This window comes from Coenobita brevimanus, chromosome 100 (assembly GCF_032717465.1).
Source record: "Coenobita brevimanus isolate Jiangsu-jjx chromosome 100, ASM3271746v2, whole genome shotgun sequence".
NCBI classification, from domain to species: domain Eukaryota; kingdom Metazoa; phylum Arthropoda; class Malacostraca; order Decapoda; family Coenobitidae; genus Coenobita; species Coenobita brevimanus.
The window spans coordinates 41,470,869-41,495,913 of NC_137053.1; the positions used below are offsets into that span (position 1 = coordinate 41,470,869).

The 25,045-nt window shown below is 40.8% G+C and overlaps 1 protein-coding gene across 1 annotated transcript in view; it reads right to left on the reverse strand.

Moving 5' to 3' along the window:
- Positions 1-25,045, reverse strand: part of LOC145414645 (uncharacterized) — a 197,995-nt gene that overhangs the window by 38,389 nt on the left and 134,561 nt on the right. Inside the window, exons 7-8 of the mRNA XM_080284166.1 lie at positions 15,531-15,691; positions 10,374-10,518 (exon numbers count right to left, since the gene is read on the reverse strand). Of these exons, the coding sequence (XP_080140292.1) occupies positions 10,374-10,518; positions 15,531-15,691 (306 nt within the window). The remainder of the gene's footprint in view (positions 1-10,373; positions 10,519-15,530; positions 15,692-25,045) is intronic.

Here is a 25,045-nt window from a genome sequence, read left to right on the forward strand (position 1 = left end):
CAGCCAGTCCCAAAGAAGGGTGACCACTCCCAACCCTCCAACTATCGTCCAATTGCTTTAACGTCCTGTATTTCAAAAGTTTTCGAGTCAATTCTTAATAAAAAAATTTTAAGGCATCTTTCCTATCACAACCTTCTTTCCGATCGTCAGTATGGGTTCCGTCAGGGACGCTCCACTGGCGATCTTCTCACCTACCTTTCAGACTCCTGGTCATCCTCCTTTCGGGACTTTGGCGAAAGCTTTGCCATTGCACTTGACATCTCAAAGGCTTTCGATCGAGTCTGGCACAAATCTTTAATTTCCAAACTGCCCTCCTACGGTTTCTATCCTTCTATCTGTACCTTCATCGCTAGCTTCCTTTCTGGTCGTTCTATAGCTGCTGTCGTAGACGGCCATCGTTCTTCTCCTAGATCTATCAACAGTGGTGTTCCTCAGGCAGGGCTCTGTCCTATCACCAACTCTCTTCCTTTTATTCATCAACGATCTTCTAAGCTGTACATCTAACCCTATCCACTCATACGCTGATGACTCCACCCTTCACCTTTCCATTCGGTTCCCGCAACGCCCATCTCAACAGTTACTTCAACAAACAAGGGATGAGGCTATGGCACACCTAATGTCTGACTTGGCTCATATCTCTGACTGGGGTAAAAATAATATGGTTGTCTTTAATGCTTCTAAGACTCAGTTCTTACACCTATCAACCCGACAAAATCTTCCACAGGTATACCCACTAATGTTTAATAATATTCAGATTAATCCTGCATCATCCTTGAACATGCTTGGGGCTTCATTTACTCGGGAATTATCTTGGAAAGATCATATTACATCTCTTGTAAAATCTGCTTCCAAGAGATTGGGTGTGCTAAGCCGACTCCGCTCTTTCTTTACCCCTGCACAATTGTTGACTCTATACAGGGGTTTTATCCGCCCCTGTGTGGAGTACAACTCTCATGTGTGGGGAGGCTCCCCACATACAGCTCTTCTCAATAGGGTGGAGTCAAAGGCTTTTCGTCTCATTAACTCTCCTCCTCTTACTGACTCCCTTCAACCTCTGTCTCTTCGCCGCACTGTTGCATCTTTATCTCTTTTCTATCGCTACTTTAATGGTCACTGCTCCTCTGAACTGTCTGCTTGCATTCCTCCACCTCTACGACGGGCGCGTAGCACCCGTCTGGCAGCAAACTCTCATCCCTTTTCTGTCCAACTCTCTAATGCAAGAGTTAACCGTTACTCCCAGTCTTTCATTCATGCAACAGGTCAGCTCTGGAACTGTCTCCCTCTGTCTGTATTTCCTCCTGCCTATGATCTCCAGTCTTTCAAACGCAGTGTGTCCAGGCATCTCAAAATGATCGGATCTTGAATTTGGCTCTCTATTGTATTTTGTTTTTCTCTTGGAGGGAACTGTTACTGCGGGCTCATGGCCTTTGGTTCCTTCTTCCTCGCATGAAAAAAAACAAAAAAAAACAGAATCTTGATAGACTGATAGAGGAGCTTGGGACATGATGGAAGACGAATGTGGATGGAAGAATAGGATGTGCTGACGAGACAAGGGCGAAAAGGAAACCATGATGTATGCGCAGGAAAAATGAGAGTCTGACACAAAACATTTTTATACACAACCACGGTCGTCCTAGAGAAGCAGGAAAGAATATAGCCTACGAGAGATCAGCAAGATGACAGCAGCAAATAAGTGGGAGGTGAGCGACCAAGCGAAGTACTATGACATGAGAAACCTAAACAAACTTACAATAAATGAAGAATTTGTATGGCTCATCGAGACTAGAGCAGCGCAAAAGCAAAAGAAAACGACAGACTGGATAGCATATAGGGAAAAGCAGCATAACACACCTTGAAGCATAACAGCGTGAAAGGACCGTGACTCAGAGCGAGCGCTGAACTTGCAGAATTCCCCGACGAAAGACTATCAAAGCAATACACTGAAGACATGAACGTAGCTGAGACACACAATGGAAGGAGTTTTTGTTGTAGCCCCAGGTTCATCTGAATGTGAAGTCAGGTGACTGTAGGATGAAGCTGCCCTTCTCCTGCAGCCCATCATCTTCCTTTCGGGGGATAGCGAGGGAGATGAAGGACGTTTGTATAACTGGATAACTTCGTCGTCCAGCACCATCGGTGCCATCACATGAAGGCGTCTCTCGCAAGCACCAGGAACGTGAGTTAAAGCAGGATGGGGAGAATAACAGGAAGCAGGTTCTGAATGTTTTTTTTTTTTTTTTTTTTATGTGTCCGACTCTGGGCATAGGCTTCACAGCCTGCTATCAAGGCCCAGCAGTCCTCCTACATACCATACACCTCTACATGTCACCACTTCGGCGCTAACACCCACCGTCCATATTGAATACATGCTAGGGCTGTCTCATACAGGACTGGTGTATTGATATTAGCGGGGGTATTTTTACGACATGTCGGCGGGTCTTCTGGTAGATCAGTAAAGCCTGATTTAATGAAATTCAAATCCTTAAACTGTTCCCTGCCCCAGCCGGGATTCGAACCTGGGTCCGTAAGGACTGCAGGCCACCTCTCTACCGATTGAGCCACCGCCATCGAGAGCACCAGAGTGTTATGTAAGACAGAGCACTTGGCACGGAAAACAGACTTACATATTGAAATTTAGGTGCAGAACAACAATACGCGAGAATAATTAAGCTGAACGAGCTTGTATACAATCTAACAAGTGTCACTCAATATATCAAGAAACTTTTGATGTAAATACAATGTTTTTTTTTACGTTTCTTATTTACTTCACAATATCATTTGATCGCCGTGCTGTTAAACTATTTCATTCAGTGTGTTGTATACATTGTTTCCTTATGTAGGTAAAATAACGGCGTCTATAACCATAGCAATGTCATTTATTATTTTACTATTTTAGGTTGAGAGTAATTATGTTCACTTGGGAATGAGTCTTTGTTGTAACTGATTATTATCTCCATCTACTGGTAAGCATGTCTTTCGTGAGTCTGATTTTGATGGGTATTTTTTGCAACCTTTTATTTATTGATAAGCTACAAGTAGCCTACCCTTAATGAAGACAGAAATAAAAAAGACATAATTTACAGGGACTCTGCTAGTTCTGTTTCTTGGTGGCAGCTGTCTTTATAAATATTCCCCATACAGTACGTTAATTAAAAGTATGAATTAATATGTGGTCTTACTGTAGTTTGTTATTTGAGGCTGTTGTACAGTAACACACCCCTGCTTAAGTACTATACAGTACTGTTGTCATTTATTGGTACGGCATAAAATATATTCCGTATTCTTATATTTTTTTTGGTGATTGACACCAATAGCAATTCTTCTACCACTTCATGAACAGCTGAAGCAATTTTAGATTTTCCTGCAAATAATTATGCGTATCGTGTTTTATTTTGGAATATGTAAGTTTGTGATGACAAATTTCATTCCTTGGTGAATTATTAATATATTCGTGTGTGTGTGTGTGTGTGTGTGTGTTTATATATATATATATATATATATATATATATATATATATATATATATATATATATATATATATTTATTTATTTATTTATTTATAAATCAGAATGTCTGTGTGTCTGTTCTCTCTGGAAATAGAGGGGGATGCATATAGGACTCTCTAAACAGCTCTAATAGACCTAACTCTTTCCGACGAAGTAATACCTGTACATTACAGCTACTAAAATCTTGCAAATCGTTCCTAAACTTTCAATAGGTTGAGTTTCCTTAGTGTCACTCTGTTGGTCCAGATTGGAACTATATTTTCTTCACTGCGTCTAACGATGATTTTCGGAGCATTGGAGCAGCGCAGGCTGGGTAAGCGGCGAAGGAAGGGCTAGATTAAACTTGAGTGCAGATCTGAGGGTTGGGCTCTGAGAATATAATTCAGAGCAGTTGGTGATCAGTATAAAATAAACTGATGAAGGTTATTCATACTGACTGACGATTCATTTGAAATAGATGGAACTACAGTAACTGGAACTAAATTGACAAATTCAGACTCATATCATGACCCACACACACACACACACTCATATATCTATAGATATATATATATATATATATATATATATATATATATATATATATATATACTCACACCACCACATCCTATCTTGTGCTAACTCCTCAAGATCTCCCCAACATTCATATATATATATATATATATATATATATATATATATATATATATATATATGCTCTGTCCTATCACCAACTCTCTTCATTTTATTCATCAATGATCTTCTAAGCTGCACATCTAACCCTATCCACTCATACGCTGATGACTCCACCCTTCACCTTTCCATTCGGTTCCCGCAACGCCCATCTCAACAGTTACTTCAACAAACAAGGGATGAGGCTATGGCACACCTAATGTCTGACTTGGCTCGTATCTCTGACTGGGGTAAAAATAATATGGTTGTTTTTAATGCATCTAAGACTCAGTTCTTATACCTATCAACCCGACAAAATCTTCCACAGGTATACCCACTAATGTTTAATAATATTCAGCTTAATCCTGCATCATCCTTGAACATGCTTGGGGTTTCATTTACTCGGGACTTATCTTGGAAAGATCATATTACATCTCTTGTAAAATCTGCTTCCAAGAGATTGGGTGTGCTAAGCCGACTCCGCTCTTTCTTTACCCCTGCACAATTGTTGACTCTATACAGGGGTTTTATCCACCCCTGTGTGGAGTACAACTCTCATGTGTGGGGAGGCTCCCCACATACAGCTCTTCTCAATGGGGTGGAGTCAAAGGCTTTTCATCTCATTAACTCTCCTCCTCTTACTGACTCCCTTCAACCTCTGTCTCTTCGCCGCACTGTTGCATCTTTATCTCTTTTCTATCACTACTTTAATGGTCACTGCTCCTCTGAACTGTCTGCTTGCATTCTTCCACCTCTACGACGGGCGCGTAGCACCCGTCTGGCAGCAAACTCTCATCCCTTTTCTATCCAACTCTCTAATGCAAGAGTTAACCGTTACTCCCAGTCTTTCATTTATGCAACAGGTCAGCTCTGGAACTGTCTCCCTCTATCTTTATTTCCTGCTGCCTACGATCTCCAGTCTTTCAAACGCAGTGTGTCCGTGCATCTCAAAATGATCGGATCTTGATTTTGGCTCTCTATTGTATTTTGTTTTTCTCTTGGAGGGAACTGTTAATGCGGGCTCATGGCCTTTGGTTCCTTTTTCCTCGCATAAAAAAAAATATATATATATATATATATATCTATCTATATATATATATATATCTATCTATATCTATCTATCTATCTATCTATCTATATATATATATATATATATATGCAGGAGTATGTTTGTCACTGTCAATCTTCTATGAAAATCGAGTGGCATGCTTAATGATCTTTCTAATAGCTCAAATAGGTTTAACTTTTTTACAACGAATTTAAATGTGCACATTACAGTTACTAAAGTGGCGCCTCTGATGACCAAAATTAGAACTAACTAGAAATAATCAAGTCATCATAATGGAAACATGGTTGCTAATTACTGTATTGTATTTTTACATCTACAACCAATCATTATTAGCTACAATGGGTCAGATGGGTGGACGGATTTGTGGGGTGGGCAGAGCGGGTGGGGTGGGTTGGCAGCCGTTGGTTAATGGGTGGGAAGTGGGAAACTAGGTCCATGTAGAAATAGGTCCACTGCAGGAATATGTCCATGGGGATAATATCCCAGAGATAAAAGTCCCAAGGAGGAGCATAGGTTCAGTGGGTAAAATGGGACGTCGGTGATCTTCTCCCGCATGGGCAGTGGCTATCAAGGCTCACAAGCAATGCCGGTAAGCACGAGCATAGAGTTTTACCCAGGGCACACCTCCACCGGTATTATTAGTACCTTTATTACTAAACTGTAATATTTTTTTCGCTGCACAATCTCTTGGCGATTATATTCAGCTCTTAGGAAAACTTTCGAAATGGAGGGGTTTGACACAGACTTCAGTCACAACTGAACTGCTAGAGATTCTTCTTAAGTTCAATCAATCAATCAATCAATCAATCATTTCCTGTGGCACCCCACGGGATGCATAGGGCCTCGATGAACTCTCTCCACCAATATTTGTCTCTTCTCATCTCCTTCACGTCCCACCAACACTCCTCTCCTGCTTCTTTTTTCATTGTCCTCAACCAGGTTTCCCTCGCCTACCTCTACCTCTTCTTCCTCTAGCAATCCACTCTGGCACATCCTGTATTAAACTGCCTTCTTTTCTGCATATGTACCCCAGCCACTTCCAGCGAGACAGTCTCACATAATCATTAACTGGTTCCACTCTCGTAATATCCCTTAGTCTTTCATTTATAACTCTGTCTTGCCACTTTCCCCCAAGAATCCTTCTCAGTATTTTATTCTCATATCCTAATACTTTCTGATCTGTTGCAATTGTACTGTACCATGACTCATGCCCATAAATTAAAATTGGTCTAACCATGGACTTGTAAATTTTCACTTTAGTAAGTACCGAAAGCATATTATTATTCCAAACAGATTTCAACATTCCAACAGCTCGCCAAGCCTGTCTAATCCTCTCATCAATTTCATTGTTTAATGATCCATTAGATGATACAATCGTTCCCAGATATTTAAAGTTTTCTACATTCTTCACCACATTATTCCCAATTGCACAATCTATTTGGTTCTCCACGTTCATATTAATAATTTCACTCTTTCCACAATTTATTACCAATCCCACTTTTTTTCCTTCCTCCACCAGACAATCAAGCACCCTCTGCATCTCGTAAATACTTCCGCAATTCAGTACAATATCATCATCATAGACCAAATCCATCAGCTTCTTGTTTTCTTTCAAGTTAATTCCTGCACCTGTTCTCCTTACAACTTTTCTCATAACATAATCCATAACCAAAACAAACAGCAATGGCGAAAGAACTCCTCCTTGAATCACTCCTGACCTAACTTGAAGTGGATCATTCAAAGTACCACCCACCATTACCTTACAAAAAGTACCTTCATGCAGGCTTCTAATAATATTTACAAACTTCTCTTGTATACCATAGAATCTCATAATTTTCAACATAGCTTCACGTGAAACACTATCAAACGCCTTTTCAAAATCCATAAAACACATACTAAGTGGCATTTTCATCTCATTAGCTAGTTGCATTAGATGCCTTACAATAAAAATCTGATCATTACAACCTCGACCCTTTCTAAATCCCGCTTGTTCTTCACTTAAAAATTTGTCAATTACTGGCTCTATTCTGTTTAACAAAATTATGGAAAAGACTTTTGCAACTACAGGTGTCAAAGTTATCCCCCTCCAATTGCCACACACACTTAAATCTCCCTTTTTTGGTATTTTTATAATCACTCCATTTTTCCACTCTTCTGGAATTCCATCATTATCCCAAGCCACATTAAAAAGTTTCAAAAGCGCATTCATCAACTCGTCATTTTCCACCTTGAGCATTTCAGGAAATATTCCATCCTCACCTGGGGCCTTAAAATTCTTTAACTCCTTTATAGATTTTGCTACCTCTTCCAAGGTTATATCCCCTGTTTCTATCAGCAAATCTCTCTCGGCTGGCAAAATGTCCTCTTCAGCTGGGATTGGTCTATTTAGAACAGATTCAAAGTGCTCTTTCCACCTTCCTTTTATATCCAAATCTTTAGTCATCATATTACCATTTCTCTCCCGTACAGGTATTTCCTTCCTTCTCTTTTCAATCCCAGTTAACTCCTTTATGGCCTGATACGCTGCTCTTGTGCTCTGACCGTCAATTTTACTTAATTTAATTTCTGTCTCTTTTGCCTTTTCATCATACAGCCTCCTGTTATCACGTCTAACGAGTCTTTTTACTTCAAAATGTAAACTCTAGTACTTTGCTCTAAGTACTTCAACTACCTGACCATCAACATGTTGTTCTTCACTTCTTAACTTAGCCTCTTTCCATTTCTGAATTGCATTCCATGTTTCATCTGACATCCACTTTTTCCTTCTCGCTTTTCCCTTTTTCTTAATAGTAACCTTAGCACTCTCATGCAAAACCTCTTTTACCTCTCCCCGTATTTGATTAATATTATTGTCTTCAGATTCCATCAAAGTCTGCAAGACTAGAAACCTGTTCCTACATTCCCACCGAAACTTTTCCTTCGTGTTCTCATCATTCCTCAGCTCATCAAAATCATAATTATTACCTCCTGTACAATTACCATTAACGTTTCTCTTAAGTTTTATTTCAATCTTTGACACAACAAGTTGATGATCACTACCTATATCTGTCCCCCTCCTTACGCAAACATCTTGCAGATAACTCCTATGCCTTCTGCTAATTCCAGTGTGGTCAATCTGGTTACAATATTTACCACATGGTGAAATCCAAGTAGTCTTATGTATTTTCTATGCTCAAAGATAGTTCCACCAATTATAAGGTCATTCGCCAAACAAAAGCTTCCAAATCGCACCCCAAATCGCACCCCATATTCGTTTCTTTTACCAACACCCTCCTTACCCATACAGTCTTCAAAGCCATCCCTACTACTGCCAACAATCGCATTAAAATCACCAATGCAAACTAGCACATCATGTCTTGCCACTCTATTCACTACATCCTGCAACTTCTCATAAAAGTCATCCTTCATTTCATCAGCAGCCTCATTTGTCGGAGCGTACCCTACAACCATACTGATATTACCATGGTCAGATTTTAAACGAGGAAAAAGCAAGCGCTCATTAATTGGTTCAAACTCACATACTGCCTTACAAGCATCTCTACTCAGCAGTAAGCCTACTCCTTGGTAGTGATTTCCATCACTCCTACCAGAAACCAACATAGTAATACCATCTTCCAAATTCATTTTATCAACTCCAAGCAACCTCGTTTCTGTAAGAGCACAAATATCCATCTTGTATTCCTTGAACACTGAAATAAGTTCTTCCATTTTACCAGCCTGATTGAGAGTCCGAACATTCCAATTTCCTATTCTTAAGGTTCTTTTTGGATGAATAAACTTATTTCTACACCATGGGATTCTTAGCACCCCCTGCCCACTTGAGGGCTGCACGGAACTGAGGGCCATTGCTTCGTCACCAGAGTTCATCAAGATTTCTTAGGCAGAAAAATATTTTACCCTGGAGCCAATGCCAGTGGTTCGCAGGAATCAGACAGTGGAGAGAGGAAATTAACTAAATGAAAGTAAAATGCAGAGGGTTTGGACAGACAAAGTACAAGGGAAAGAAAGAGAGCAAAAAGGATGTAGATAAAAGTGTCCCTTTTAGTCGCCTCTTACGACAAGCAGGGAATACTGGGGAAGTATTCTATCCCCCCTTCCCCAGGGGGGATAAAATTATTTAATGGTCACCTGGTTAAAACAAAAAAGACTTCAATAGTAGTAGTAATAGTTGCAACCTCTGGTCCATGTGAACATCAACCCAGTGGACTGTAGACTTTTCAACAGAACTGATCAAACATTTTCCTCGAGAAATGATCAGTGCCTCAGTAAATGTTGCGGTCCAAATATTTACTCGTGTTGCTCATCACTTAATACTTGGAGCAAGAAAGAGAGAATGAAGTGTGGATCCCAGTGAACGCTAATGCTGTAGACCTTCTAGGTGACAAGCAGCATACCGGTAATGGTTAAAGGAGCACGATTAACAGGGAAAAACAGCATGACAAAAACTGGACAGTAACAGAAAGAACAGAATGTGTCTCACAGTGGATATTTAGTTTCCTGAATTTCTGAAAGACACAAAAAGGCACAAAAGTGAGAGGAGAGTTTCTGAATGGGGAACAAGGAGCACTGAGTGACATATCGGGGATAAAAACATAAAACATCTTCGAACACGAGAGACAGATTCGAGTATTCTCACTGCGAACGTTGAATGTAGGACCCCTCGACAAAAGACACTGAGAGCAATAAAATGACTGACAGAAAACAAAAAAACTTAACGGATAATGAAGCATGGCAAGTGCAATAGAGAATGCTGAGTTAGACAGATAGTGGAGAGTGTGTAACATGAAGCAGAGAATGGAGAGTATGAAACATGACAGACAGACTGGAGACTGTGAAACATGACGAAGAGAATGGAGAGTGTGGAGTGTAACATACAAAATGGAGAGTGTGGCACATTACGAAGACAATGAGAGGTGTATAGTTTGATAGAGAAAATGGAACATAACTGAGCTTGTATGATTCCTCGGAGGACAGAGGTGCATTAAAGTTACAAACAAAATGGAATATATAAGACACTGGAGCATGACAGAACGCATGGAGCAAAAAAGCATAACAAAACAGGATGCATGGAAAAGAGAGAGAGAGAGAGAGAGAGAGAGAGAGAGAGAGAGAGAGAGAGAGAGAGAGAGAGGAGCACTTTGACTCACAGTGGACGTTGAGCTTGTAAGACTCCTCGAGGACGGAGGTAGGGAGGAGGGGGTTCTGGATGCGGCAGGTGTAGACGACTCCATGATCCTTGGGTTGTGGCACCACTCTTAGCGTGGACACCGTCTTGTTGTCCAGCCTCACCATCTGTCGGACACACACACACACACACCACATTATACTGGTTTTATTTCATCGTCGCCTAAAATTGCCGTCTCTCCACCTTCAGTGCTGAGTTGTAGCAAGAGACTTACACCAGAATATGATGCTAGTCACAAGGAAGGGCTATGGAAAGGATATAGAGCAGGAGTTTGTCTTTTCCTGCCACTTAACTACGTGATAAAAACAGTAAGAGAATGAAAATCTGGGCCAAGTTTACGTCAAAGAACTTCTGTAAGCAAACACACTAAAAAAAAATACAAGGTTGGATCTTGACACACACGTAGACACCATCATACATACGATGTGATGTCACCATACTCGTATACATGACTGCGGGTCACACACACACACACACACACACACACACACACACACACACACACACACACACACACACACACACACACACACACGCACACACACACGCACACACACACACACACACACACACACACACACACACACACACACACACACACACACACACACACACACACACAAACTTTTCACAGTCAATGCTGCTCAAAAATGTTTGGTGTGTATTTTATTGTCCAACTGAAAAGAAAAAATACAATGTCAGTTACAGTCGACGAGAAAAATGCCATTGATGGCCTGGAATATTAAGCATGGAAGTATTTTTCCCTTTTTATTAACACTTACATTTTAATTTTTGGCACAAGACAAAACCTCCTTTGTATCTGTAATTAACTATAAATTTTAATTTCCTTTACGTTTTGCTCGTGCGAGTGTGAGCTCGCTAGTCTCCGTTACAGATGGTTCGTTTCAGAGCACTTAAGTTTCTTTATCATTTATTCTTTTCTCAGCTCACCAGTGTTTTCCCCAGATATTCTCTTCTCAGCTCACCAATGTCTTCCTCCAGATGGTCTTTTCTTGGCTCATCAATGCCTTCCTCTAGAGTCTAGATGGACTTTTCTTAGCTCCCCAGTGTCTTTACCAAGATGGCATTACCTCAGCTCCCCAGTGTCTTACCTCACATGTTCATTTCTCAGCTCTACAATGCCTTACCCTAGATGTTCTTTTCCCAGCTCCCCAGAGCCTTTCTATCAGATGGGCTTTTATTAGCTCATCATTGCCTTCCCTCACAAGGTCTTTCCTCAGCTTTTCAGTGCCTTCCTCGCAGCTGGTTCGTTTCTCAGCTCACTAGAACGCTTGTGGCTGATTATTGTTTCTTTTCCCATGCCCTCTTCGAACCAGTTTCTTTTTTCCAGCTCACTTATTTGCTCTTCAAACTGGTGCCTGTTTCAACTCACAATTCTTCCTCTTCCTGTATGGTTTTCGCCTTTGTTCACCAGTTCCTATCCCCACCTAATTCTTATCATTCCTTTTAAATTATCCACTCTCCTCATTCTGTATATGTATAGCCCACCGATGCATCCTTCTTGCTTCATGCTTCTCTTAGATCACACGTACCCTTCTTCTCTGGCAATAATTATTCTCTCGTTACACTAGTTCGCCTCCTCCCCTTCCCCCCAGCAGATTCTTGCGTCAGCTCACAGGTTTCCCATCCCTGCTGGAAGTTCTTGACCCCATTCACTCTCATCCCGCATCCACTCACTCTTAGCTTCATCCTACCATTTTTTCCGGCGCATTTTCTCTCTCTCTCTCTCTCTCTCTCTCTCTCTCTCTCTCTCTCTCTCTCTCTCTCTCTCTCTCTCTCTCTCTCTTAACCGAAAGTTGTCTCAGTCCATTCTCATCATCTCCGCACCACTACTTTTCTCAGCCTAGTTTCATCACTCTTCCTACCAGTATTTGCCGTAACTCACTTTCATAACTCTCTCCCTTCTGGTACCTGTTTCTGCTCACTCTGTCATCTCTAGCGTCATTGTATCAGTTCTTGCCTCATTCCCATCATATCTTGTTTCCATACACCTCCACTCACCCAGTCGATCATAACTTCACGTCACCAGCTGCGCAGATCTTGGCCTCATTTCACCAAGTATTGTTCATGCATTTACCCAAGCTTCTCGCTCATCTCGTCAGGCCAGATATCAGCCTACCTGGTCTCAGCTCACTCGTGTTCCATTCACTTGGCCGTATTCTCGTTGGGTAAGATTTCGTAACACTTCTTCCTCATCTATTATGCTTTGTATCTTTTCTTGTATGTTACCGACACAAATTAGGTCTTTTAGGTTTTATATTTTCCATCACCCAGCTGTTTCATAGAGCTTTGGGAGACCTTTCACAGTGGAGGAAATTACTTCAGACTTTTTCTAATGTTACTGCGAGATATTCCCCATGGATTATTAAAACCTTTTGGAGGTAGCAAGAACATAAAATAAAAGGCGTCATCGTTGCTAAAAGCCTAAAAATATATAGACAAAAAACACGTGAGAGGTTCAGAATAAGCAGGTGATGATGAGCTGCTACGCTAATGATCGTGCTGCTCCATATCTCGCCCAGCAAGTCCTTGTCTCTGCTACTTAACGTGTTACTTTCCATCTCGTACCTACCTCAGTTCACTCCCATTATCTTCCATCACGTTCTTACTTCAGCTCACTCCCATTATCCTCCATCTCATTCTTGTCTAAGCTCACTCCCATTATCCTCCATCTCGTTCTTGCCTCAGCTCACTTCCAATATCCTCCTTCTCATTCGTAGCTCACTTTCGTTATCTCCCATCTCCTTCTTACTTCAGCTCACTCCCATATCTTCCATCTCGTTTTTATCTCAGCTCATTTCCGTTGTCTTCCATCTCGTTCTTACCTCAGCCCACACCCATCATCTTCCATTTCATTTTATCTTGTTCAAACCACATCTCTTTCTCCTTACCTTCCATCTCGTTCTTACCTCAGTTCGTTCTCCTTACCTTCCATGCCATTCTAACCTCAGCTCACGCCCATTATCAGCCCCGTGGAGCTCAACCTCCCAGCACCAGCGCTCACCTCAGCCCACCCTCCTCACCCAGCCAGTGGAGCTCAGTTAATCTCGTTTCCCTTCATCACCTCCTGTCTCACGCCTGTATTCTCATCAGCCTAGGACGCTTTCTGCCACCTCCTCCATCCTCGTTTATTTTGGGGAGTCCATGTTAATATTCTCTTCTTTGTTATTTATACTTTCATCATCATCATCATATCATCAAAATATAAAATAGTAGTACGGTAGTAGCAGCAAGTAGTAGTAGTAGTGGTAGTAATTTACCGGGATATGAACACTTTTATCTCTGTTCACCAGCTATATTTAGTCTAGTTTCATTTCACCAGTTGACTTGATTGTAGTTCTTTTTCATCAGTTAAACTGATTTTTGTTTAATCTCACCAACTCAGTCGATTTTAACTGCACAGCACCAGCAGCGAAAATTCTTGACTAATTTGGCCAGATCAGTCGATTTTAGTTTAAATTACCAGCTCAGTTAGTTCTAACTTTATTTCACTCAATTACAGTTTCATTTCACAATGGAAATCGCTTTCAGTCTCATATGTATATCACCAACTTAATCGAATTATGTTTCATATCACCAGTCCTGTAAATTTTAGTTTCATTTTACCAGCTCACTCAGATCGAGTTTTATCTCATCAAGTCATTCCATTCTAGTTTCTTCTCACTGTTTCCTCAGATCATATAAAATCTTAGTCCATTCTGAACATCCACTCACACGATCCCTGTCATATTCCACGGTTCATTGTTCGGTTCACAGTTACTACTTAGTCTGCCTAGTTTCTCACTCTCATTCACCACCCATATGATCTTAGTTTCCCTTCACATCTTGTCTTAGTTACAGTTCACCAGTTCCCCTTCCCGATGTGTTCTTATTTATTTTCTCTTTTATTATCCAACTAGTTGATCTTAATGTCACTTTAAGAACGTTCGCTTCGCGCCTTCAGCCTCATTCTCACTCTAATCACTCAAACAGCTGATCCTATTTTCACTTAATCAAATCTTGCTCCACTCTTAGATCACCCACCTTGTCTATCATAGTCTAATTTCACTAACTCTTCCCTCGCTCTTGCCACACTCTTCACTAACTCAGACGATCCTGTTTCTTTTCACCAACTCTTGCCTCACTCTTGCCACTCTCATCACCCACACAGTTGGTTCTGGTTTCATTTCACCAACTCTTGCCTGAGGGCGCCGCCACACCAAGGCCAGAACCCTACTTTTTCTTACGCAAATTGACCGATTATGTACGTTGAGAGTAATGTTGGAATAAGAACACCTCGCATCACTGGGTCACATTTTGACCATAATGCTTCTTACTGTTACCTGCATAATGTCTAACAGTGAGATATAGATTGACCAAACCGTGACTAAATGAAACGGAATGTTCGTAATCCACCTTTAACTCCGACCTTAACGATCGGACAATTCGCGTCAGAATAAGACTGGTTTCGGCCTTGGTGTGGTGGCGCCCTAACTTTTTCATCAGATACGCAGTTTATCAACACTTAGTCTCACCACCTGTTGTCTCACTCTTCCATCACTTGTATAATCTATCAAAGCCAAATTTCACCAACTCCTGTCTCATTCTTATCTCTCTCATCACCCATGCAGTTGATTCTAATTTCAGTTCACCAACTCTTCTCTCGCTTTTCTCTCTCTCATCACCGACGCAGTCGATTCTTATTTCAATTCACCAACTCTTGTCTCACTCTGGTCACTCTCCTCACCCTTACAAACAGATTCAAGTCTAATTTGTCTAAAATCACAAACTCTCCTCACCCGATCTACCTCTGCTGACTCTCATCACTCACAATCTATCGCCATTTTTAAGATTCAAAGTCTTATTAACATTAGTTCGTGACTCAAGCCTTCTTCACTAAAACACTATCGAAGTCCTATTTATTTAAATCTTGTCCGACCCATCCATCGCTCCCACGAAGTCTATCAAAGTCTAATCTCGCCGATTCTTGGGTTACTTTTGCCATTCTCATCATCAGTCCAGTCGATTCCAACCTCCTTTCACCAACTCCTTCCTAACTTTTTCATCACTTACACCACCGATCCGGCACCATTCTCATCCTCTCTGGCCACACTCTCACCTGAACGTTAGGGTTGGTGAGGCGCAGACCGTCCCGCCACCAGGATATGATGGGCTCTGGTCTGCTCCCTGTGGCGGCGCACTCCAGTTCCTCTGTCACCCCAGCAGACACGTACTCCTGAGGGCCAGCCACCTTCCGCAGCGAGATGGTCAGCGGCGCCACTGTCGATGGGATAAAAGAGTTTGGGGTTACTGACAGAATTTTCGTCTACTTTTCTCTGTATTAGATTCTCTGTCTCTGTCTCTGTCTCTCTCTCTCTCTCTCTCTCTGCCACAGAAATAATTGTGCAGATCGTGTTTCGTGATCATCGAAGCGGCAAAGGTTCAAATGAGCGTAACACATCATCACAGGGGACAAAAATCATCCTTTACGCTGTTTACCTCTTTGGATGCGACGTTTGAACTCTATATTATTTCGCCTAATATCACACTATTACTTTCAGTTAAGGGAAAGCCACTGCAATAAAAGGTTATAGATTGTCACGATGATAAATTTGGCTCGCAGCTAAGAACTTTGAATCTTATTCCAGCTAATCCCTAACGACTTTGTAAAAACCAAAAGGCCAATCGCTGCGAGAGGGTTAAAAAAAAACTTCCTAACGTTACATGTAGATCTTAACGCAGGTATGTAGCATCAGACCGCGTACAGTTAATTTAATAGTTCCATTACAGTGCCTCCAAACCGTGTCAGATCTAACGAAATCTCGCCAAACTGATCAGTAATAATGAAAATGTTTGAAATTTTGTTTAATTACCACATCAGAAACCAGACGTGTAAATGCATTATTGACTAGGGCTGCATCAGACACAACAGTGAATTTGATATACGCAGCCGGAGCAAGTACTGGCTCTGGGATATGGGCACTCCTGTTCTGTGTGGCCCCCGGTCACCCTTGGGTAAGGTGTATTAACAGTTAGCCCGCCAAAAGGCAGTAGATAGATAGTTACCATCACCTGGGGAGGTACTACTATGAGAATGGCATGGAGTCAAGGCCTGGTAGCTGGTCTTGCTTAACATTTTCAGGCGGGTAATTCAGTCACATACACCAAGCTGACAAGTACGGACTGAAAGGACTATTTGTAGGTATCTCCTACACACAGCTCATTCTCTTGGAAGCTATGTCCTCTTCAATTTCTCTGCACCTCGCCATGTGGAAGGCCTCTCTTCCGACCCTAGCGAGGTGCTATCTGCTACTGAAAGGCAGCTGCTTGCTTATCGTTGATGGTTCTGCCCGTCCAAAGTGACCGGGGTAGAGCAACAACAACAACATTTACTGTATTAATATTGTCGTGGGTTTTCGATTATAGCTTCTCTGATAGAGTTAATTTATTTCCCCATTACATTCCAGTATTTTCTGTTTCTTTATTTAGCTCACTGTAATAACGAAATGAACTGAATAAATAACGTACAGCAGAACACTAACCAGGCGTATGCAGAAATAATCTGGTGAGGAAGAGGCTCCGGAGCGCTTCCTGCGCTCATGAGATGTGGCACCTCTTCCTTAAAGTTATTATTATTTTTTTCAACAATTCGGCACTCTCTTGTCCGTTATTGTTGATAGTTATGTCGATATCTATTAGTGACGTGCAATAGAAAAAAGAAATCGCTGATAAGGAGGCACTAGCACGGGTCTCAAGGCCACGAGAATACATAGACTGATATGTAATTCTTTAAAGCTGACTAGCGTGTGATGTTAATAAAAAGCTGCATTCTTGATGACGGAGGAGACCCCGTAGTACTGCCTCATTAGAGATAGATATATAATGCATGTTGCTCTTTAATAAACCCTCGCATGATATATTTAATTAATATAGAAGCAGTTGCATTAATGATTTAGTAGTAGTAGTAGTAGTAGTAGTAGTAGTAGTAGTAGTAATAGTAGAAGTAGTAATAGTAATAGTAGTAGTTGTAGTTGTAGTTGTAGTTGTTGTTGTTGCAATTCTAAGCTCATCTGAATGTGAACCCAGTGAACTACAGGCGTAAGGTGCTGTCCTCACGCAGCCCACAACCCTCTTCTAGGGGGGGTAGGGAGGATTTTGATTGATGTTTGTATAAGCAGACAGTGAAGCTGAATGGTTATATCAGTGACACCAGTTGAAGGTGATACACTGAAGGATCTTTAGGTATACTATGCAAAATGAACCGATGAGAAAGATGTGCTAGAAAGTCCCTTAAATTCTCGAAAGTCCTGACCCTGATGATTATGTGATCCTGAAAGTTGGTTTAGGAAGTTTCACAGCACCACTTCTATTCATTTTTGTGGGTAACACTGACGTAGCCTCTTGTGTGTTAATGATGCGAACAGCGCAGATATAAAGACATAATTCCATGCAAGTGAATATTAGGCGTATTTCGTAAAACAATTCGCGAAAGTGGTGTGAAGTCTGCCATGCCAGCGGGAATACAGCTCCATATTGCTATTGTGGTGACGAAACCCCAACGCCTGATTCCAAAAGCCTGGTAATAATATCCCATAATGTACTGCCAACCACTAATTGAGCTTTTAATCATAATTTGGCCTGATTCAAATAAAGCTCCACGGATTCTGTTTTCAAGCCGGAAAAATGACCATAGCCAACACACAGTGACGATATTGCGTCAGTCCTATTTATCCCTTCAGTACCATGATTTTTTTTTCTTTCTGACCTTGATTTTTTTATCTGTTTATTTCAGGCAGGGCATATCACAATGGCGAAGTTATAAATAATATACAATAATCCCTACATTAATCCCTACATTTCGTTTTTATGTCATTCTTGTTACTAACAGACAATTCCATTCAAGGAACGCCAAACGACGGTGTTCTTGTGACTGCCATATTATATCATTCTTCCTACAGCCAGAAGAGTCCATTCTTGCTACCACCAGGCAAATTTATTCAGCTGAGGTAAGGGGGGATCACCTCCCTTACTACGAGGTCTCCCCTGAGCTGAATGAAATCATTTGATGGCGGCATAAAGTATAAAGAATCGCCAGGGTAGCCTATTGAAAAGGTTAATAGAGAGTATTGTTAATCGTTTTACGACGAATTCCTTTCTCAACTTTTATCTAATCATCTAATGAGAACAAGTATAATAATAGAATGCACCCAGAGAACGCATACTTCCGCCAATGCCACTGCCATTAAAAAGAATCCGGATCCGGATCCGTGGAAATATTATGTGGAATACATTGGATCCGGATCCGCCCCCAAATTTAATCAATTATTTCTTGGCCCATGGCCCACTCTTCCACCAATTTCATTGAAATTCATGGAGAACTTTTGGAGATATCGTCATTGTACTGCAAGTGCTAACCATTTCAAAGCAACTACGTATTTTTAATCACCAGACCATGCTTTTAATGAAGGCACACAGGTTTTTCACAATATATAGCTTTTATTTACCCTTGCACCCAAGGACGTCATTACAGTAGTATCTGAGATTCTTATTGCTATTCAGTCTAAGAGAGAACCAAAATAGCAAGGGATACTAACCTTGAGAGAACACCAAAATAGCAAAGGATACTAACCTTGAGAGAACACCAAAATAGCTAAGGAAACTAACGGCATCATTATGTACAATCAGGGAATCAGCTGTCTCCCTAGTCATGTCTGAAGCTTACAGAAAACTGACAAATCATAACCCATGACAGAAATTCGATTCTGAGAGTATTATTCAATCAAGACACCAAATGTTAAAATCAAGTAATAGGAGTCTCTCTGAATGAGTGGGGTATAACTGACACCCTAACTCACCTATTATTATCTCCTTGATCCTTGCTAGCTCCTCTCAATTAGGCCAAATCGGTTAAGATACTTAGCTAGATAAGTCGAATTGACAGATAATGACGGGCTTGCGGTCTTGGTTGGGTTGCGTGGGTAGAAACCAAGCGTCCTGGTGCTGGCTATATTCAGTGTGCTCATGCCAGCTAAGTTTGCTTAAACGAGACTGGCTGATAAAGTATCTCCTTCATTAGATGGAAAGATGCCAAGTATTATTTAAAATACAGTTACCTAAATACAATGAATTACTTCATGAAAATTACAAGGAAGGTCTAACTTAATAAGTTAGTCGCAGTTTTAAACAAAAAATAGAGCCAAATATTCATTTAACTATGTTAAGATATATAAGACCTTCTTCAATTTTCCACGTCAACATACCACGCATGCGCAGTCATGTACATGGAATATTCCTATCATTTTAGGTATTTATACACGTATTTACATTATAGTTTTCCATAAAAGCATTTAATTTATTAATAATAAAGAGTATTACCCAGAAAACCAGAGCAAAGCGCTAGCTTATTAAACCGCTTTGAACCAGCACTATACGTTCTCTGGTAAACTCCTCTGCTTTCAACAAGGACAACCATATTAAAAGGTGCGCATATACTGCTACACACAGGCTATTTCCTTCTGGGGGAAATAGTTTCCAAAGATTTTGTGCCGGGCGAAAAATGGTACGTTCTATCATGTAATATGACCCCTAGCAAGAAGATCTCTCCACAAGTCTCTAGAACTCTGTACTGCGGCCCTTCTTGATCACGCATCACTTAAAATTTAAGGTGATACTCCAATGAAATTGGTTCAGTTGTAGCTTATTAATTTACTAGGACTGGACCGTCTGGCTGCAAATTCTAATACATTCAGGAATGTCTCTGAATTTAAATCTTCTGCCATTTCTAGATGGACTGTCATTGCGTAGGTGCAGTAAATAAGCCTTCACCAGTAACAGTTATAGCCCCTGTGTAATCAACTCCAGTCACTTTGAAGGACTGACTTACAATTACCCTATCTTCTGGTAAAGCAGGTGGTCCTGGATGGTCATAGGGTCGTTGTCCATACCTCCTACATATAATGCAATTCTTGAGATATTTCTTAACAGCCTCTATACTCCCAGGAATCCAATGCCTTTTTTTAACTCGGGTTAAAGTCTGTGGCACACCGCCATGAAGGGTTAACTCCAGGGCTTTCTTAACGATTAATTGTACAATATGATCATTTTTGGTATCAGTATAGGATGTCTAGTTTGGCGAGACAATTCAGCTTTTATTATAATGCCACGGAATCTAATTAGACCCTTTTCATCTAAAAATAACCCTAAATCTCTTATCAGCTTATTAATGCTGCTAGTGCTTTGGCATAAATGGTAAAAAATCACTACATAATATTTCCTTTGCAACATTTTCACTTAATATTCCATAGGTTCAGACTACTCAAGCACCACTTTCTTCTTTAAAATTTTTACAGTTAATTTACTAGTGTTATGAAGAAGTCTTAATGATGAAAATCTACTGATGTCTCTCATATCTGGCTCAGGTACTACTGGATCCAGGTTTACAAAACTAACTTCAGCAATAGTATATTGTTTCTGCTCAGGCCATTCTTTAGTAAATAGCCATTTAGGACCTTAAAACCCCAAGCCATTTTTTAAAAATCTCTTTACTGTTGAGCCTGTCGAAAGATCAGCTGGGTTTTGACTGAAGTATACATACATAAATTTAAATTTGGGAGACAGTTCTTTTATAGTCTTCAATCTAATGCGAACTAAAGGAATTTTACTATCTTCCTTTCCTTTCCAGTAAAGACAAATTTCACTGTCAGTCCATATATAAATATCTTCAAACTGAGAGTCAAGAGTAGTGGTTAAATACCAGGCCAAATTAGTTCCTGCTTCTATGGGAGCCAATTCCATTTGACAAAGGGTTCTTCCTTTAACTGGTGTAACTTTGGCTTTGGACATACTAATTTTACTATAAACTCTGTTGCACCCTAAACTGCTGCTCCATATGCCTTTTGAGAAGCATCACAAATATATGCAAATGTGACAGCTCGTTACCGTACATCTGCCGGGGAATACATATGAAGGAGCAACTGGGTAAATATGGATTGGAGCAGATAGGGTACATGGAGAGTGTGTGCAAGATATTCACAGAAGAAATCTGTGCAGCATGTGAGGTGGTGTGCAGGGTGAAGAGAAGACGAAAGGGGATGCAGGAACAGCATGGTGGAATGAAGAGGTAAGAGAGGCTGTGGCATAAAAGAAAAAAAGCATATAGTGAGTTGATGAGAAACAGGGGGGTGGAAGAAGTTGAGACGCGGAAGAGAGAGTTATATGTAGAGAGGAAGAGAGGTGAAAAGATTAGTAAGAGAGAGTAAGAAGAGAATGGATGAGGAACTTGGAAGAAATTTGAGTGTAAAGTGGAGGGAATGTAAGAAAATGTTTTGGAAAGAAGTAAAGAGAGTTAGACAGGGTGACAAATAATTTAGTCAGGGAGTGAAAGATAAAACTGGTAGATTACTAGTGGAGAAGGGAGAAAAAGTGAGCAGATGGAGAGAACATTTTAAGGAATTGTTGAACATAAAGAATGAAAATAATGCGAGTGTAAGTGGCTGGGGAATGGCTGGGAGACGGAGGGATGTGAGAAGAGAGGAAGAATCAGTAGGATGGAAGTTGTGGAAGCAATGAAGAAAGTTAAAATGGGGGAAAGCCCCAGGAATTGATGGAGTGTGTGGTGAAATGTTGAAGCATGAGGGAGAGATAGTAGTAGAATGGATGTGAAAGATATGCAGATTGGCCTGGGAGGAGGGTAGAGTCCCGGAGAATTGGAAGTCAGGTATAATAATTCCCCTGTTCAAAGGAAAAGGGGAAAAAGAAGTATGTGGTAATCAAAGGGGCATTTGTCTTCTTAGTGTAATAGGTAGGATACTTACTGACAGAGTAAGGGAAATAACAAAAGAATTAGTTGGAGAAGAACAAGGAGGTTTTAGGAAGGGAAGAGGTTGTGAAAATCCGATATTCACTCTTAGATCTTTAGTGGAAAAGTTTCTAGAGAAGAGAAAGAAGTTGTATGCGGCCTTCATGGATTTGGAGAAAGTGTATGACTGGGTGGATAGACAAGGACTGTGGAAAGTATTAAGAATATGAGTAAATGGGAAGTTGTTGAATGCCGTAAAGAGTATGTATGAGGGTGCTAAGGCTGCAGTGTGTGTGGATAGTGAACTGAGTGAATTTTTCTATTTGAAGGCTGGATTGAAACAGGGATGTGTCATGTCTCCATGGTTGTTCAATTTGTATATGGATGGGGTTATAAAAGAGATACAAGGTACGACTGTGGATGTTGGAGCAGCCCTAGTGAGAAAAGGCAGTATTTGGAAACTCCCTGTACTGTTGTTTGCAGATGATACTGTGTTTTTTAGTGACGACGAAGGGGAGCTGCAGGGCTTGGTGGATAAGTTTGGGAGAGTGTGCATGAAACTTAATCTAAAGGTGAATGCAATGAAGAGTAAAGTTATGGTCTTCGAGAGAAGTGAAGTCAGTGAATGTACAGTGAGGTTGGATGAAGAGGAATTGGAAATGTGAGTGCGTTTAAGTATTTGGGTAGTGTGGTGAGTAAGATTGGGAGGTGAAGTGCTTGAAAGGGCACAACATAGAAGAAAGGTTGCTGATTCCTTGAAAGTAGTGATAAGAAACGGAAGTGAGCATAGAAATGAAAAAGTTACTACATAACATTATTGTGATACCAACTCTAACGAATGGAAGTGAAGCTTGGACCTTGTTGGAGGGACAGAAGTCAAGAATGAGAGCAGTGGAAATGAGTTGAGAGGAGCATGTGGAGTCACATGGAGAGACAGACTGACAAATGAGGAAGTGAAGGAGCGTTGTGGTGTGGATGTGGATGTGATAGGAAGCGTTAGGAGAAACACACTGAGGTGGTTTGACTATGTGGAGAGGATGGGGAGTGAGAGACTGACGAGGAGAGTGTATGTGAGTGAGGTGGAGGGGGGGAGAGGGAGGGGGAGGTCAAGGATGAGGTGGAGAGATGGAGTGGAGAGGTATATGAGAGAGGGGGGTGTGAGCTAAGAGCAGGACAGTGAAATGGCGGGGGACAGGGCGACATGGAGGCGATTTGTTTGTGGCCACCCCTTACGGGATTAAGGCGTCTGGCAATAAATAGATAGATAATTTTTCAAATTCCTTTCTAATCTGTTCCCACTGTTCAACATATGTCTCACCTAATTCAGTATCCTAGTCCAACTTTTCTTGCCAAGCCTCTTGTACTAATATCTGTCCCTAATAACTATGGGGCTGACCCATCCTAATGGGCCAAATAACATAGAGACCTGGCTTAACAAGGACCTCTTGGTGAGTGTTACATCAGAGGACTTAACTGGGTTTAAATATATTTCATCAGCCATTGTATCACACTTAAGACCCAACACATTTTGAGTTTTGGGAATGTCAGTATTAGGATAGTCATCTTGTATTCCATTCCTTAAAAGCGGAGAATTTGTATTCCAGCTCTGTAACAGCAAATTTGCCTTCACACATTCGGAATTGGCTACTTCATAAGCCTTCAATGCTTCCGTCTTTGTATCAGCAACACCTTGCAAATTATCCATTTGGTACATCTGCCTAATTTCTTGGCATTTGGCATTTCGAAAATGATGCTTCAAAGTGTTGCATAGTAGGAAAGGACTAGCAGAAGAGCCAAAGAGCACCGCTCGGAAACAGTAAGTTTTCAAAGGTCTACACTTATTTTTTAGGTTTTCAGGCCAGAGGAACTTTCTAAATTTCCTATCCCTTTCTCTCAATCCTTTTCTGAGGAAATCCTAACTAATATCTGCTGTATAAGCATAAGGTTTCTCTCTAAATCTTAGGAACGTATTCCCCGATTTCTCTGTTAGTGCAGGTCCACAGTATAGGCATTCGTTCAGGTTAACTAATCCTTTGGACGCTTTACTACTACAATTAAAAAATATCCTTATAGGAGTTGCCATTGAATCCTTGCTTACAGCATGATGTGATAAATAATGTCCCTCCTTGAGATTAACAGAGACTACCTCTTCTGTAGATTTATTCTTCAACTGATCCTTTATAATATTATCATATTATATTGTTAGATGTTCTGGTTTATCTCTCAACTTTCTTAGAAGAGAATTTAACTGCGCCTTAACTGCCTGGTAATTTGTTGGTAACTCCGTATGGTTCAGCTTCCACGGTAATCCAATCCACCACTGTCCATCTCTAAATTCCACAGACTGATCATACAGATCCATGGTTATTTTCTCTTCAGGGGTTGGTTCTTCAGAATGTATTCCTACACCATCTAGGTCGCACAATTTGTGTACAGGTTCAGTATTCCCATCCAATAAGTCATTTATTTGAGAAGATTCTAACTGTGCACCTATTCTAGCTACCATCTTTGACTGTATGGGGCTAACAAGACTGAGTCTACCAATTTGGTCTCTCCCCTGGCTTGCTTTGGAAAAGGCAATTGACCCATAATATGGCTACCTCATGGACTCTTGAACAACTGTACTTTATTCTTCTTGAAAGTCCTATATAGGAATCTTCTACAGTAGTCTGACTCAATGATAATTATCATGGGACCCACAGTCTCATATATCACATTTTGTTTAACCAGCCTTATCCCTGAGCTCTGTAGTTGATCAGAGGTTTCCTTCAGTCCTTTGATAAATATACTTGTTTCCATCTTATCCAATACAGCTGCTGCTGTTATATGGCATTCAT